This window comes from Dermacentor silvarum, chromosome 1, assembly GCF_013339745.2.
Source record: "Dermacentor silvarum isolate Dsil-2018 chromosome 1, BIME_Dsil_1.4, whole genome shotgun sequence".
NCBI lineage: Eukaryota > Metazoa > Arthropoda > Arachnida > Ixodida > Ixodidae > Dermacentor > Dermacentor silvarum.
Window position 1 is genome coordinate 346448554 of NC_051154.1, and position 13848 is coordinate 346462401.

The window sequence follows — 13848 nt, forward strand, 5'->3', positions numbered from 1 at the left end:
TCTCCACCATAAGGCGAGCAACGGTGCCTTCCTTGAGGCCCTGTCGAAGAGCTGCTGCGAGTTGTTCGAGAAGCGGGAGGAGCTCATGGGCACGCTCGAGGTGACGACACACCTGCTGCTGCGCTGGACACCCTATGTCACCTTCCTGGCCGAGCTTCTGGCGCTGTTTGAGTTGTGGTACAGCAGCGGTGCCAATGCTGCCGCTGCCGATGTCTGCGGTGGGGAGATGCTGAGTGGCTGCTGGAAGAAGGCTGTGCAGTCCCTGGCCATTCTGCTCAGCAGCTGCTTCCATGTCATCTTGCGCCCACCATCCCTGGGCAGCTTCGATGAGGCAAGTTGTTCGTCTTATAGATCACCAGTTAAACTAAAAGAAAATATTAAGTAAATCTAGATTGAAAAATTAAGGTTTTGTAACAACGAATTTGTCATTCGTAGCGACAACAGAGCTTTTGTAAGCGAGTAAAATACCAATGGAAATTTGAAATGGTGCTGCCACCTGTTGTTGACTATGGTGCATCTCGTGTGACGTGAGCACTGGCCAATTCACAGAATGGCATACAGGAAGGTGACATGGATATTACATCAGCTGGTCTGTTCTGGCATGGTTGGTTTGAATTGAGGAGCCACAGTGGGACCTTTGGCGGCAATTTTCTGCTAAATAAAGTGACATAATAGAACACAAAAAATATATAGACATCTAGACGAATAATCTATCGATTTAGCTCAACTCCTTTAGTGTCCCATTAAAGGTAATTGTAGACTTGTACTTCAGGAATTAAATGGCACAAGACGAACACCGGCAACGAACATGTACATCGGGAAGGACATCGTCCGGCCATTGTTTTAAATGAACGCTAGAGGGAAACGCAGTCAATTTATACTACCAAAGTATTTTTTCAATATTGTGTTTTCGTTATTTTCGAGGTTAGAGGTTTCTTGACAAGCAAAACTGAAGGACAAGCCTCCACATTTTTTAATTTCGCACCGGTATCCTTGCACTGGCACGTCGGTGTGACATTGTGGGTTTCAAAAGTATTTTCTTGTATTTGGGCCATTGTTGCACATTCAAAGCTAAATTCGTTCTTTAAAGTAGGACTTGTGATTGGCCTTGTTGGTACAGGTTCATCTTAGTAGAAATGGCACAAAAGGAGGTGACACATACGGTTAGTTGACAAGGCAGGCACCTGTGCTGTCGTCTCTTTTTGTGCCATTTCTACCAAGACCAGTGTTACTTTAGAATACTAAATAATTTGGCCAAATTTAACCAATAAAAGAATAACTAAGCTTGAGCAGATGCCAGGAAAATCCCTGACATCACGGCAGTTTCTATTTTCTAGCTCGGTGTATTTTTCTCATGAGTGTTCCTTTAATGACTGGGTACAGTTGTACAGACTCCGCATTCAGTCTGCGCATCTATTTTAGCTAACGCACAGTGTGTCATAGTTCATTTCGCATTCACTCTTGTAGCAAGAGTGTTCACCACAATCACGTGACCATTTGCTAAAGTGATTGTTTTGAATCAAACTCTGTAGAAAGTTAGGAACCATTCTTACATGTGTATTCTTCGTCTGCGTATGTGTTGCATGGTTATATTTCTCAAGTAAGAGTCACCGAATAGCTGCAACCAAGATTCTGATTGTAGACTTCCTTTAATCCCTTAAAGGCTCTTTAACTGGTATCAGTATGGCTAATTTTCTTATGACGTGAAATGCTCCAAGGACATGTTAAAACACACAAAGATCTCTATAAGCCTTGTACACAGAGAAAAGTTGTTCATTTACTCTTGTATACTGCCCATTTTCCTCTTTGCAACTTTGTGAAAACAAAGATCGTTTTGACATATGTTTTGTATGGAAGTGTCCATCCATCGAGGCCATGCAAACATGGCACTCTGCACAGATGCCACCTTGGTCTGAAGCCGCGAGAAATTCTCATTGAAATAGGGTGACCCTGCTACATAAGCACCACCTGCTGCCATCTAATAAGAAAATCTTTCTCAATAAAAGCACTGACGATAGACCAACTACTGCCTTCTATGGTGTGGAAGAGAGTGCACCCTCTGATGGCCTCTGTTCATTGCAGGTCATACATAAAGTGGTTTGATACCCATGACGAGGTGATCTTGTAAGCCAGAACAAGGATCGTTCGTGACGAGCTGAGGTCGTCCAGATCTCTTAATGGGTTAAAAGGGCACGGAACATTAAGTTAGTTCAGACTGGTAGTGTATTCCTTCAAACTATATTTTCATTCATTTGACAGAAAAAGTATATATATTTATTAGTGGAGAAAATTAAGGTCAAATTTCCTTATCTTGAATTTGGTGCAGAAGCTTGTGCATTGGTACATAAAACCTTGCCGTCATAGATTCTGAAGTACATTTTCTTGTATTTGGAATTGGAAAAGTTCACCAAACTTCCTAGTTTGAGTCATCCTACTTCCTTTACCGTGCAGTGTAGTCCTTCATCGAAAAACAATAAACTTCCATAGCAGATGCTGACGAAGTCAATTATGTGTCACAGCAATCTCGCATGAAATCTTCAGGGTACCTAGTGCCATCTGTCTTAATTTTAAGTCTTGTCTGACATATGGTACATTCGACTGGTCACTTCTGAGCGCTCTATTGAAGTGCTTTATATTCCACTGCATGGTTGAAAGTGGCCATCCGGTCTACATTTCACCGGTTCGTTTCACTCGAACTCCTCGGTCTCTGAACACGCTCCGACTTTTTTGCACAAGTGCCTTCGAGATATAGCAAAGTTCCAATCACATGACTACCCTTCACTTCCTTTTCTTCACACTGCCACGTCAGCCCAAGTTCTTCCATCACACTTGCGGGAGTCAAGCTCCGGCGTCTCCTTGGAATTGGCTCTAATGCGATTTTGATGCATGACTTTGTGCGTTTTGTTTGGTAGCCACAATGTTATTTATTGCCCATTCATGACAAAATACAGAAGTTCTAAAGTGAAGTTATTGTAGAGGAACCTCTCATATTACGTATTTTGAAAAGAGCTTAAGTGTGGGCAGATTTATACAAAACAATAAGCAATCACCACTGAAATAAAAATGAACACAGCAACTCTAAAGTCAGTTTCACAAGACAATAGAAAGTAATCAAAGGTGAAAATTCAACAGATACCTGTCTGGTTGGGAATAACCGAATGATAGAACTGTGTTTGATACCAACAAGTTGAAGTACGTGACATTTTAAAGCTGTTCGGAGAGTGCATCATAACATTAGCTTGTGCGGGAGTCCTCTAGCCCGCATTTGGTTATACTCACTCAGAGCCAGAAAATTGACGCGACCGATTGTATTATTACCAAGAAAGGGCTCCTCTGAGAGTTAAGATTGGCTGGTATGTGATTGCAGAAGCATTATCTTTAGAAAGATTACTGTTCTATTTTAACATAATCGTGTTTCTCATTGATTGTAGTCCTCAAATGACACATGAAGGCAAGCAAAATGTGGTCTTGTCAACTTGAAATATTACAATACTCATCATACTTCAATACTCATTACTACACAAAGTATCAATTGATTGACTTGAGATTAGGTGAAGGGGCTCAATATGACTACCATAAACCATTTCTATATTGAAGTAAAACGGGACTTGAAATATCCTTCGTTGTATAATTGTTATAATTGTTACCTCCCTTAGAACACTAAATAATACAGCCTAAGCATGCTAAATCAAATCAAATTTTATTCTAGCATGCTTAGATGTCTAGTATTCAAAAATCGGTGACCTTTTCCAGCACGTACCACTTCACAGAGTAATTGATAATATCAATATAACTGACACGATACTGTTGAGAGCCAGGACATGCTTAGTTAAAAGTGCCAGCACTGACGTAGTGTCAAGTGTCAACCTTTACGTAAGCAACAACTTCAGGGAGCATATGCAGTTTTTAGCTTCCGAGTAGTAAAAGTGCCGAGACGGCAGTAAAGTTTGTTCTTTCTCCTTAACGTTGATCAAGTCTCTTCAAGGTGATAATTGGCACTGATGAAGCAGGAGGCAGGTTGGAGATAACAAACTCTGAGATACATTGCAGCGAAAATATTTAAGCAGTCAAATGCAAAATTTCTGAAGAACGCTGATGATAAACACAGAAGTAAACAGCGCCTTACTCTTCTACTTTTCCTAAGTTAGAGCCTACGACAAATGTCTCTACATACGACCAACTGAGCCTCACTGTTCGACCACCAAGTGGTTATGGCCCAGACTAGCATTGTATTTTAGTCTTACTAATCTATCAGTTTAGTGATTACAGCCTAGACTGAAAGGAATCGGTTCCATGCGGCCTTTAAGTCCATTTCAGTAAAAAAAATAAAAAGGGGAGGTTTCAGCTGCTGGCCCGCCTTGACATTACCCTAGCCAATGAGGTTACAACTGAATTTAACCCACCACCTTATGGGTTGTGCCTAATCTCTTTAACAAAGTTGTTAGACTTTAGGCCAGCATCCGGCTCTCTTTCCCATCATGGCTCTCTCTCTCTCCTATTCCTATGCTCTTAGCGATTCCTTGCTGCAATTTAGGTTGCGTCTAATTTCTGTCATCACGTTTCTGTGTAATTTGTCTGCAGGCTGACTCTCACTGAATACCAGAAGTGAAACGGGCACTTGCACTTTGCATGCACTCCGTCAAAGGAGCGTTTTTGTCGAATCCTATGCTGTCAACCACACTGGCCTCTGTGAGCTTTCGATGACTGGGCTAATCTTCAATTGTGGAATTCTTGGCACCGTCTCTGTGCAGGTCATAAACCACGTGAAACGTGCTTGCTGTTGTGGTTCCTTTGCCGTAGACATTTAAACCTCACAAAAGGGGGTGTAAAATCGTCCCCCACCTTTGGTGATGGTGTCAATGCTCCCACAGCCAAGAAAGTGCTTGTATAATTCAGTGCGCCACGCCGTCTATTCTGCAGGTTTTGAGATGAGCAGCTTAACACATTCTCGCTGAAGAGTACAATGGGCTGATTTTTGCTCAGTGGTACAGTAAAGCATTGCCGCGATTATGTCATCAAACTTTCTAATCACACAATGGCATAATTACATCAATACCAAAACATTAAACCAACCCGCAGAAAAAATACATTCCACTAAATAATTAAGCAAACAATTGCTGTTCCAAGCTATAAAAGTACTCTAGTGTCTCTGCGTCTTAAATCGGCACTCATAAAGTCCAAAATATACAGCGCCAGGTGGGCAGGAACATTCACGCCCATCTAGTAGGCATGCCACTATTATTACAATGGATTCCACGAACTGTTGTGAAGCCTGGACAACGCATCTGTGTTACCATAGCTGACATCCTTCCTATGTGGCACTGACACATAATATTGCTGTAAAGCCAGTGCCCATGTCAATATTGCCCCATGCGAAGTCGAAGTTGTAAGGTACGACAACGCATTGTGGTCGGAAAGAATGTTTACTATGGCACCAAAAAGCCAGTAGTCGAACTTCTTTAAGGCCCATATTATAGTGAAAACTTCCCTCTGAGTTATTGACCATTCCCTCTGGGTTGGCGTGAAGAGGGTGGCTTACAAAAGCAATAGGCTTCTTTCCGGTATCTTTCAGATGAGCTCGAGGGAGTCAGGCATTCCTGGGTGTATGCGAGGTGCAGTCGCAGCAAAGGAAAAAGCCACTAATCGCCTGAAGCTCTTCGTAGCCGCGACTTTTGACAAGCAGCATCGCAAGACTGGGAGAGCGGCACATTCACAGAGCCGTGCATGCACTTTCCTATTATTCACTGTGCAGTCACCTTTCTTTGCCCGCAGAGAGTGATCGGCTATTGTAGCAGCATACTGGACACTTCACTATGTCCCTCTGCTTATAATGCGTGTTTGGCAACGCGGTTAGGTGGCCATTACCATGCCTGAATCTTCGCGAAATTCCTCTTGCAACGCGCATCGTGACGATTCCCAGTCTCAGCAAGCGCCTAAGCTTGGGATTTATGCTCCTTAGATTTTTCACACACTCTGGCTGGATCCTGACCTTTGCGCATTCACTTATGACGCCATGGCACTTCACACGTTTGATCCTAGACACCTTGACTGCATCCACCTTTTTCCTCCTGCACCTACATCTGTTGTGCTTAGTATGCTTCGCAGAGCCTGTGGCATTGGCACACACACTCGAAATTACATTGCCCTCTCAGGTTTCACAATGCGTCTGCCTTTATAAGAGAACACGACCAGATTTGACCTTTGAGCAAGCCACCTTCTCATAAAGTCTACCTTTGGCTGGCCTAGCTCTATAACTGCCATCAACAGCATGCAGAACTTTTCACTGGCCTTCGAAGTTGACCTCTGCTTCCAAACAGCCTCTCGAAATAGTGAAACTGTTTCTCTGCGCTGGTCATGGTGTGTGTTAACTACTAGCACCACAGCCTTTTCTGCGCTCTCTGAACTAGCTCTATCAAAGCAAGCTTTATCCATGACAGTCTTGGCTTTGTCACTGTGGTCTTGGCCTTCACAGTCGGCCTGACTTGCCACATGAAAGTGCTAGACTAAAGCCTTCTTACCCCTGTCGTAGCCTCGCGCTTTTCCATCAAACAAGCATCTGGTAACACATGCGAGCCTAAACAGGAGCAGTGCTTCTAATCTTTCAGTTCACAAGTCCCAGCTGACACCCACTTTCTGTCTCACACACCTGTTCAAAACCTTCAAAGGAAACTAACTATATTCTCGTCTGTCCTGAAAATGTGTAGCTGGCATCATTCTCACTGCCATCTAAGCATCTGACCTTCTCGCTCAAACTCTTTCATTCGAAGAGCGTGCTGTCACGCTGCCTCTTGCTCGCACTTCTCTGCTTCTTGCCTTAGCTTCTCTCCATCGCCACGCTCCGACCCCGTGCTGAACAACACAACCTTGGGATATTCGCCATTTATCCTTGTCTGCGCCAGCCAATCATCTCAAACTGAAGTTCAAGAGTCTGAGCATTGAGCCTCTTAATTTCAAGTTCGAGCGTTCTCGTATCATTTGGAATTAGCGAAGGCTGAGATGCGTGCTGTACCAATTCCTGTCTCTGATTGGGCGCTCTTGCCTCATCTGACTCATCGGAATTTAGAACATCGTTATTTGGTGGCTCCCAGTTCCGATCTGTTTCTGCAACAATCTTAGCTTCATCTCCATTAGATTCCATTGGCTCTGTGCCCCTGTGTTTGCTCACCATGTGCTCTACACATCAAGTGTCATGCCAACTTGAGAAAGACGCAAGAAATCCTGCTTACCCGTTGCTGAATGCACTGTCATCTCTGGGTCTCCTCTTGGTGCCAGACTTGGCTGCTGTGGGATCTTCTCGATGGTGCGGGAGGTGGCCGTTGGATGACCTGATCTTCTCACCACTGGTCCAGTATTTGATGTTGTAGAGCTCACTGAATCCTGTCCGACTGCGCCAGTAAAGTTTGTTCTTTCTCCTTGACGTTGATGAAGTCTCTTCAAGGTGATAATTGGCATTGATGAAGCAGGAGGCAGGTTGGAGGTAAGAAACGTGGAGATACATTGCAGCAAAAATATTAAGCAGTCAAATGCAGTTTGCAGCAGAACACTGATGATTAACACAGAAGTAAACAGCACCTTACTCTTCTACTTTTCCTTAGAGCCTAGGACAAATGTCTCTACATACAACCAACTGAGTCTCACTATTCGACCACCAAGTGGTTATGGCCGAGATTAGCGTTGCATCGTACAGTGTTACTAATCTATCAGTTTAATGATTACAGCCTAGACTGAAAGGAATGGGTTCCATACATCCTTTAAGGACATTTTAGTAAAAAAATAAAAAGGGGAGGTGTCAACTGCTGGCTCGCCTCAACATTACCCTAGCCAATGAGGTTAGAACTGAATTTAAGCCACCACCTACACTGGGTTGTGCCTAATCTCTATAGCAGAGTTGTTAGAGTTTAGTCAAGCATTCGGCTCTCTTTCCCATCATGGCTCTCTCTCTGCCATTCCTCTGCTCTTAGCGATCCTTTCTTACAAGTTTCCATCTAATTTCTGTCATGTTTCTGTGTAATTTGTCTGCAGGCCCGCTCTCCCAGAATACCAGAAGTGACCTGCGCACTGGCAATTTGCAAGCAACTCCGCCAAACGAGTGTTTTTGTCAAATCCTATGCTGTACTACACTGGCCTCTATGAGCTTTTGACGACTGGGCTATTCTTCAATTGGGGAATTCTTCGCACTGTCTCCGCACAGGTCATAGGCCGCGTGAAGTGTACTTGACATTTCTCTTGCCGTAGGCATTTATACCTGACAAAAGAACATGATCACCCCAACTTTTGGTGACGTTGTCAATGCTCCCACATTCATGGGTAGGCATCAGTAGGCAATTACCCCTGCATTCGATCGCTTCATGCACGGTCAATTACCGTGCAGAGAGGAAGCCGAGAAAGTGCTTGTATACTTTAGTGTGCCTGCCGCATAATGTGCACGTTTGAGAGATGAGCGCCTGAACAGTGTCCTGGGCTTGGCTGTGTTATTCAGGCACTGAATCGAATGGTATGTTGCCAATTGTTGTAGCCTGACGTTGTTAACTTGCAATCTTTGTATCGTGACGTCACTGCACGTGGTTTTCCTTTCCCGAGCCACCGCTATAAAAAGGCCAGGCTCACACAATAAAATGTTCAGTATCAAGGCAATCTGCGTACTGTTATGTTCCGGCCACCATTGGTAACTGCTTGGAATAGCAAGATATAACAATGGCAACAAGCATCGAACCAGCCTTTTGAAGATTACAAAGACAACCGCTCATCCGCAAATGGCATCGAAGATGATGCAAAGAAGAGAGCACTTCTCGTCTTGGCACTCTGCAAAAAAAAATCGATGTGCTAAGTGGGCGATGTGCTCCGCGAAAGGTTGATCAGTTATCCTACGTGGAAACGGTGATGTTCTTGGAAGAATTTTTCACACCAACGCCGAACGAGATTGTGGAGAGCTTCAACTTTTTCAGTCCCATTCAAAAGGAGGACAAATCAGCTCAAAGGTTCATTTTGGAACTTAGAAGCTTCGCCGACAGATGCAACTTTAGAGCGATGTTGGACCGCATGCTATAGTACAGAATAGTTTGCGGCATTCACAGCGTCGACACCCAAAGGGCACTGCTTGCTCGACCGAATTTGACCTTGCAGGAAGTGGAGAACATTGTAATCACGTCTGAAATGGCAGGACAAGGCGTAAAGCTCATGAAGACACCTGACGTAAAGGTCGAGCCGGGACTGAATAAGCTGGAAATGGGGCAGCGACCTCTCGTGGAAGCACAGCAAAGATAGAAGTCAACCGTCGAAACCGTACGACCGCTGTGGCAGCCAGGAACACTCTGAAGTAACCTGTTCGTTCAAGAATGCTAAATGTTTCCAGTGTGGAAGAAAGGGGCACCTACCAGCCTTATGCCGCTCAAAAGGCAAGCAGAAGCAAAAGACATTTGCCATTACAGGCCACCCAAATTCGGAGGGCGACCAAACGCTGTCTTTGCAGCTGTCTTCTCTGAAGCAAGACCCCGTCATCAAGGGCCAGATCGTGGGATATGGTGCAAGTTGAACTGGGGTGGAGTAGACCTTGTCATGGAAGTAGACACCTGCTCACCAGTATGTATTTTCCTGGGACACCTACAAAAAACATCAAGCTAGCCGGCCACTGCTTGAGAAATCGGAATTGAAGCTGTCATGTTACTTGGGACCACTGCCAGGGGCTGGTAAGCTGACCCTTCCTGTGTCGTACGGTGACAAGACCGTTACGGCGCCAGTGACTGTGCTTCGTCAATCCGGGCCATGTTTATGCGGTCGAGATCTCATTCAAAAGCTAAAGAACTTGGGAGTTCTCGTCCTTTGCTTGTCAACCTCAGTAAAACAAGAGGAAGGTGTGCACTTAGAGGCCATATTGAGGGATTACAGCAATGTGTTTGTGCCAGAATTAGGCCTATTCAAGGTACTATCTGCGCACCTGTATGCGAAGGAAGGGGTGGTGCCGAATTTCTTTAAAGCAAGACTGCTGTCGTACGCCACGAAGGACAAGGTGGATGTTGCGTTAGACAGACTATTGACATCCGGGGTGCTTTCTCCAGTTGCGTATCCTGATGGGGCAACGCCCATCGTGCCATTTGAGAAAACAGACTGGTCAATCCAAATTTGCGGGGATTACAAGTTAACCGTCAAAACAGCGTGCAAAACGGAACAATACCCACTTTCTGTAATAGACAACCTTTCCGCTGCACTCAACGAAAGAGACGTGTACAGGGGCATTAGACCTGAGCGACGCATACAATCAGTTAACCACTGGATGAAGAGTCCAAGAAGCTAACTGTAATCAACACCTATCGGGGGCTGTTTTGTTACAACCGCCTGCCATTCGGAGTGTCATCAGCACCGGCTATTTTTCAGCGTACCATAGAAATCATCCTGACGGGCATTCCAGGAGTACAAGTGTAATTGGATGATGTGCTGGTCACGAAAAAGAAGTTTCACGGGGGAATTGCTCTCAGAGCGGTACTTCAGTGGTTCCGTGAGTATGGTGTGAAGCTCTGGAAAAGCAAATGTACCTTTCTGAAGCCCGAAGTTTCATACCTGGGTCACAGGATCAGCAGCCAAGGACTGCAACCCCTGGAGGAGAAACTGGAAGCTGTAATGAAGGTTCCGAGTCCTATGAACGTAAGTGAATTGCGTTCTTATATAGGCGCAAAGCACACGCACAACATATTCAGTTGATGTACTCCAATAACGCTAGGTACAATACATACTACATGGACACAGCTGCATATGCAGAGACTACCGGGCAGCGCTACGAAAGGAGGTACGCCCTGGTAGTTGTGAATGCGATCAGCCAGCAGCAAATTATCGCGTCGACCACGGCGGGCTCCCTCACCTTGGCCAAAATGTTAGCAGTGGCGATCGCTCACGCGGAGCATTCGCAAAGGGACTCGGTTGTATTCACTGACTCCCAGGAGACATGTTGCATGTTTCTCAAGGGGCATGTGACTGCGGCTAGCCTCGCGATAATCCCCAAATCGTTCAACCACCGCCATCGCCTACTCTGGTGCCCGGGACATGCGGGGGTTCAGGGGAACGAACAGGCTAATGCGTTAGCTCGAGCGTCTACTAACCGAGCGATGGCGTCCTCTTCGAACCCCAACCCCTCACACTATCCCTCACAAAATCCAATCAATTTAACTGTGAAAGACATCCTTGTTCATCAGCGCGGAGTCCGCAGAAAATACCCGCCGCCTCACCCACAACTTAGCGGGGAAGAGGCCGCCGATTGGCGCAAAATACAGAACGGGGTATTCCCCTATCTAACACTGCTAAACGTCATGTATCCCACCCGCTATAGGGCCACGTGCCCTTGGTGCAGTGGCATACGTCCTACACTAATACGTGCAACCTGGGAGTGTACTAAGCACCCTCATAGGCCAACTAATATAACAATGGAGCAGTGGGAGGCCCAGCTCGCCCGTTCCGACTTGGCAGGACAAAAGTCCTTAATTAGCCAGGTCAGGCTGGCGGCAGAGGCCCTGGACTGAGGGGCTCCGACCACCGCTACTTAAAATATTTTCCAGCCAAATAAAGTTTCTCTCTCTCTATATATATATATATATATATATAAATATATTGGTCTTCTTACGTGCTACAGCGAGTTTCTTCCTAACATGGCTAGCTTGCTCGCTCCGCTCTACGACCTGCTGAGCAAGGACTCCCACTGGGTATGGAGACCGAAACAGCAAGAGGCATTTGACAAGTCGAATATCACACTGCAGCAAGCAAAGATGCTAACGTATTTTGATCCCACCAAGCCACTGCGCCTCGAGTGTAATGCTTTACCACACGGCATAGGAGTGGTGCTCTCTCATCGGGTTGGAAGTATCTACAAACCGATTGGGTTCCACTCGTGAAGGCTGTGTAAAGCGGAAAAAAATTACTAGCAACTTGAGCGGGAAGCGCTGGCATTGGTGTTTGGGGTGAAGAAGTTTCGGGACTACCTGCTTGCGCGATCATTTATACTGGTTACAGATCACAAGCTGTTGGTGGGTCATTTCCGAGAAGACCGTCCAACGCCTCTCATGGCCGCTGCTTGGATCCAGCATTGGGCACTGCTGCTGGGAGCTTACCGGTACAAGATCGAGTATAAGCCGGGTCCGAACAACCAAAACGTGGATGCCCTCAGCAGACTTCTGTTGGAGACTCCGGAGGAAGCTGTGCAGGAGCGTCCAGAATATGTGCATTCGTTGCTACCATTTGACAACATGCACCTTTCGTCACTGGTGCTTCAGCAGATGACATCAAAGGACTAACTACGCAAGACGGTACGAGGTTTCATAGTTAATGGCTGTCCACATGACCAGAAGGGGTCCGACTCGCGCTTGCAGCCATATTTGTCCAGGAACTTGGAGCTAACGGGGATTCATGGTCTTGTGCACTGGGGCCATCGAGTCATGAAGGCTGGAACTCCTTTACGAGACACACCAGGGAGCCTCTGCAATGAAGGCGGTCGCTCGAACGAGGGTCTGGTGGCCCAAACTGGACAGTGACATTGAAGAAATGGTGCATAATTGTACCACGTGTGTACAATCCAGGCCTATACCTGCAGCCAAGCCGCCTGCTACTGGCCGATGACTGGTCATGGGTGCCTGTGGATTTTGTAGGGCCGCTGAACAGTGCGATGATTTTGGTGGCAGTGGATTCGCACACCAAGTGAATCGAGGAAGTCACCATGCTGCATGCCACGGCCAAAGCTACGATCACAGCGCTGAGCAAGATTTTCAGCCGGTTAGGCATCGACAACGGAATGCAATTCACATCTGACGAATTTGCCAAGTTCTTGGTGACAAATAATGTCAAGCATTTGCGTACTGCACCTTACCACCGAAATCTAATGGGGTGGCAGAAAGGGCCATTCGTACCATCAAGGATGGGTTGAAGAAGCTCCAAGTGGGCAGTCTGCTTACACTTCTAGCAAGGATTCTTTTCAACTATTGAAGAACTCCTCAGGAAGACAAAGTCCCCGTTACAGCGGCTTTTGGGATATCAAGTTTGATTGCACCTGTCCAACCTGCCTTTCTCCGCCAGTGTCTTTTCCCTTATGCACACAGGAAGACAGCGGAAGTATGCTGGGCCCCGGTGACTCCATTTGGGCACGCAACTTTGGTGAAGGATAACGGTGGCTTGCAGGAACGGTAAAAGGAACAACGGGCTCTCATATGGTCACCATCCAGACGGCTGCGTGTGAGCTCCAACGACAATTGGATCAAGTTCCTCCACTACAGAGCCCAGAAAAGGGGACCAAGTCTCTCCAAAACAAGAAACGGCGTCTGTGCAGGGAAAAGCGTCAGTGCCTCCTGAAGAACCTTCCCGTTGAAGATAACCTGGTCCTGGATTTACGACGGTCTCATCGTAACAAGAAGTCAGTGGACCGCTATTCACCTTAAGGATGGAGGATCGTTGTAGCCTGACATCAACTTGCAATCTTTGTATTGGGACGTCACCACACGTGGTTTTCCTTTCCCGAGCTGCCACTATAAAGAGGCCAGGCTGACACAATAAAACGTTCAGTATTACGGCGATCTGTACTGTCGTTATGTTAATACCGACCACCCTTGTTCACTGCTTGGAATGGCGCGATATAGCACCAATGAAAAGTTACAACAAAAAGTCTGCATGGACACTTTGGCATAACTTCATTCTAAAAACCACTATGTGACCAGGGACATGTAAATATTTTGCTTATTTGTTATCGTCATGTATAGCTATTTGCTCCTACTTTGTTTTTGTAACCTCTATTATTGTAAATTTCCTTTTTTTTTTCTTGATGTATAGTCAAACCTCGTTTCAATGAAGTCACATCCGATATAAAAATGCCTTCCTTAT

At 45.8% G+C, this 13848-nt stretch overlaps 1 protein-coding gene across 1 annotated transcript in view; it reads left to right on the forward strand.

Annotated features, from left to right (window-relative positions):
* Positions 1 to 12275, forward strand: part of LOC119444429 (uncharacterized) — a 53926-nt gene extending 41651 nt beyond the window's left edge. Inside the window, exons 6-8 of the mRNA XM_037708832.1 lie at positions 14 to 331; positions 10566 to 10638; positions 11995 to 12275. Coding sequence (XP_037564760.1) covers positions 14 to 331; positions 10566 to 10638; positions 11995 to 12275 — 672 coding nt within the window. The remainder of the gene's footprint in view (positions 1 to 13; positions 332 to 10565; positions 10639 to 11994) is intronic.
* Positions 12276 to 13848: the final 1573 nt, after the last annotated feature.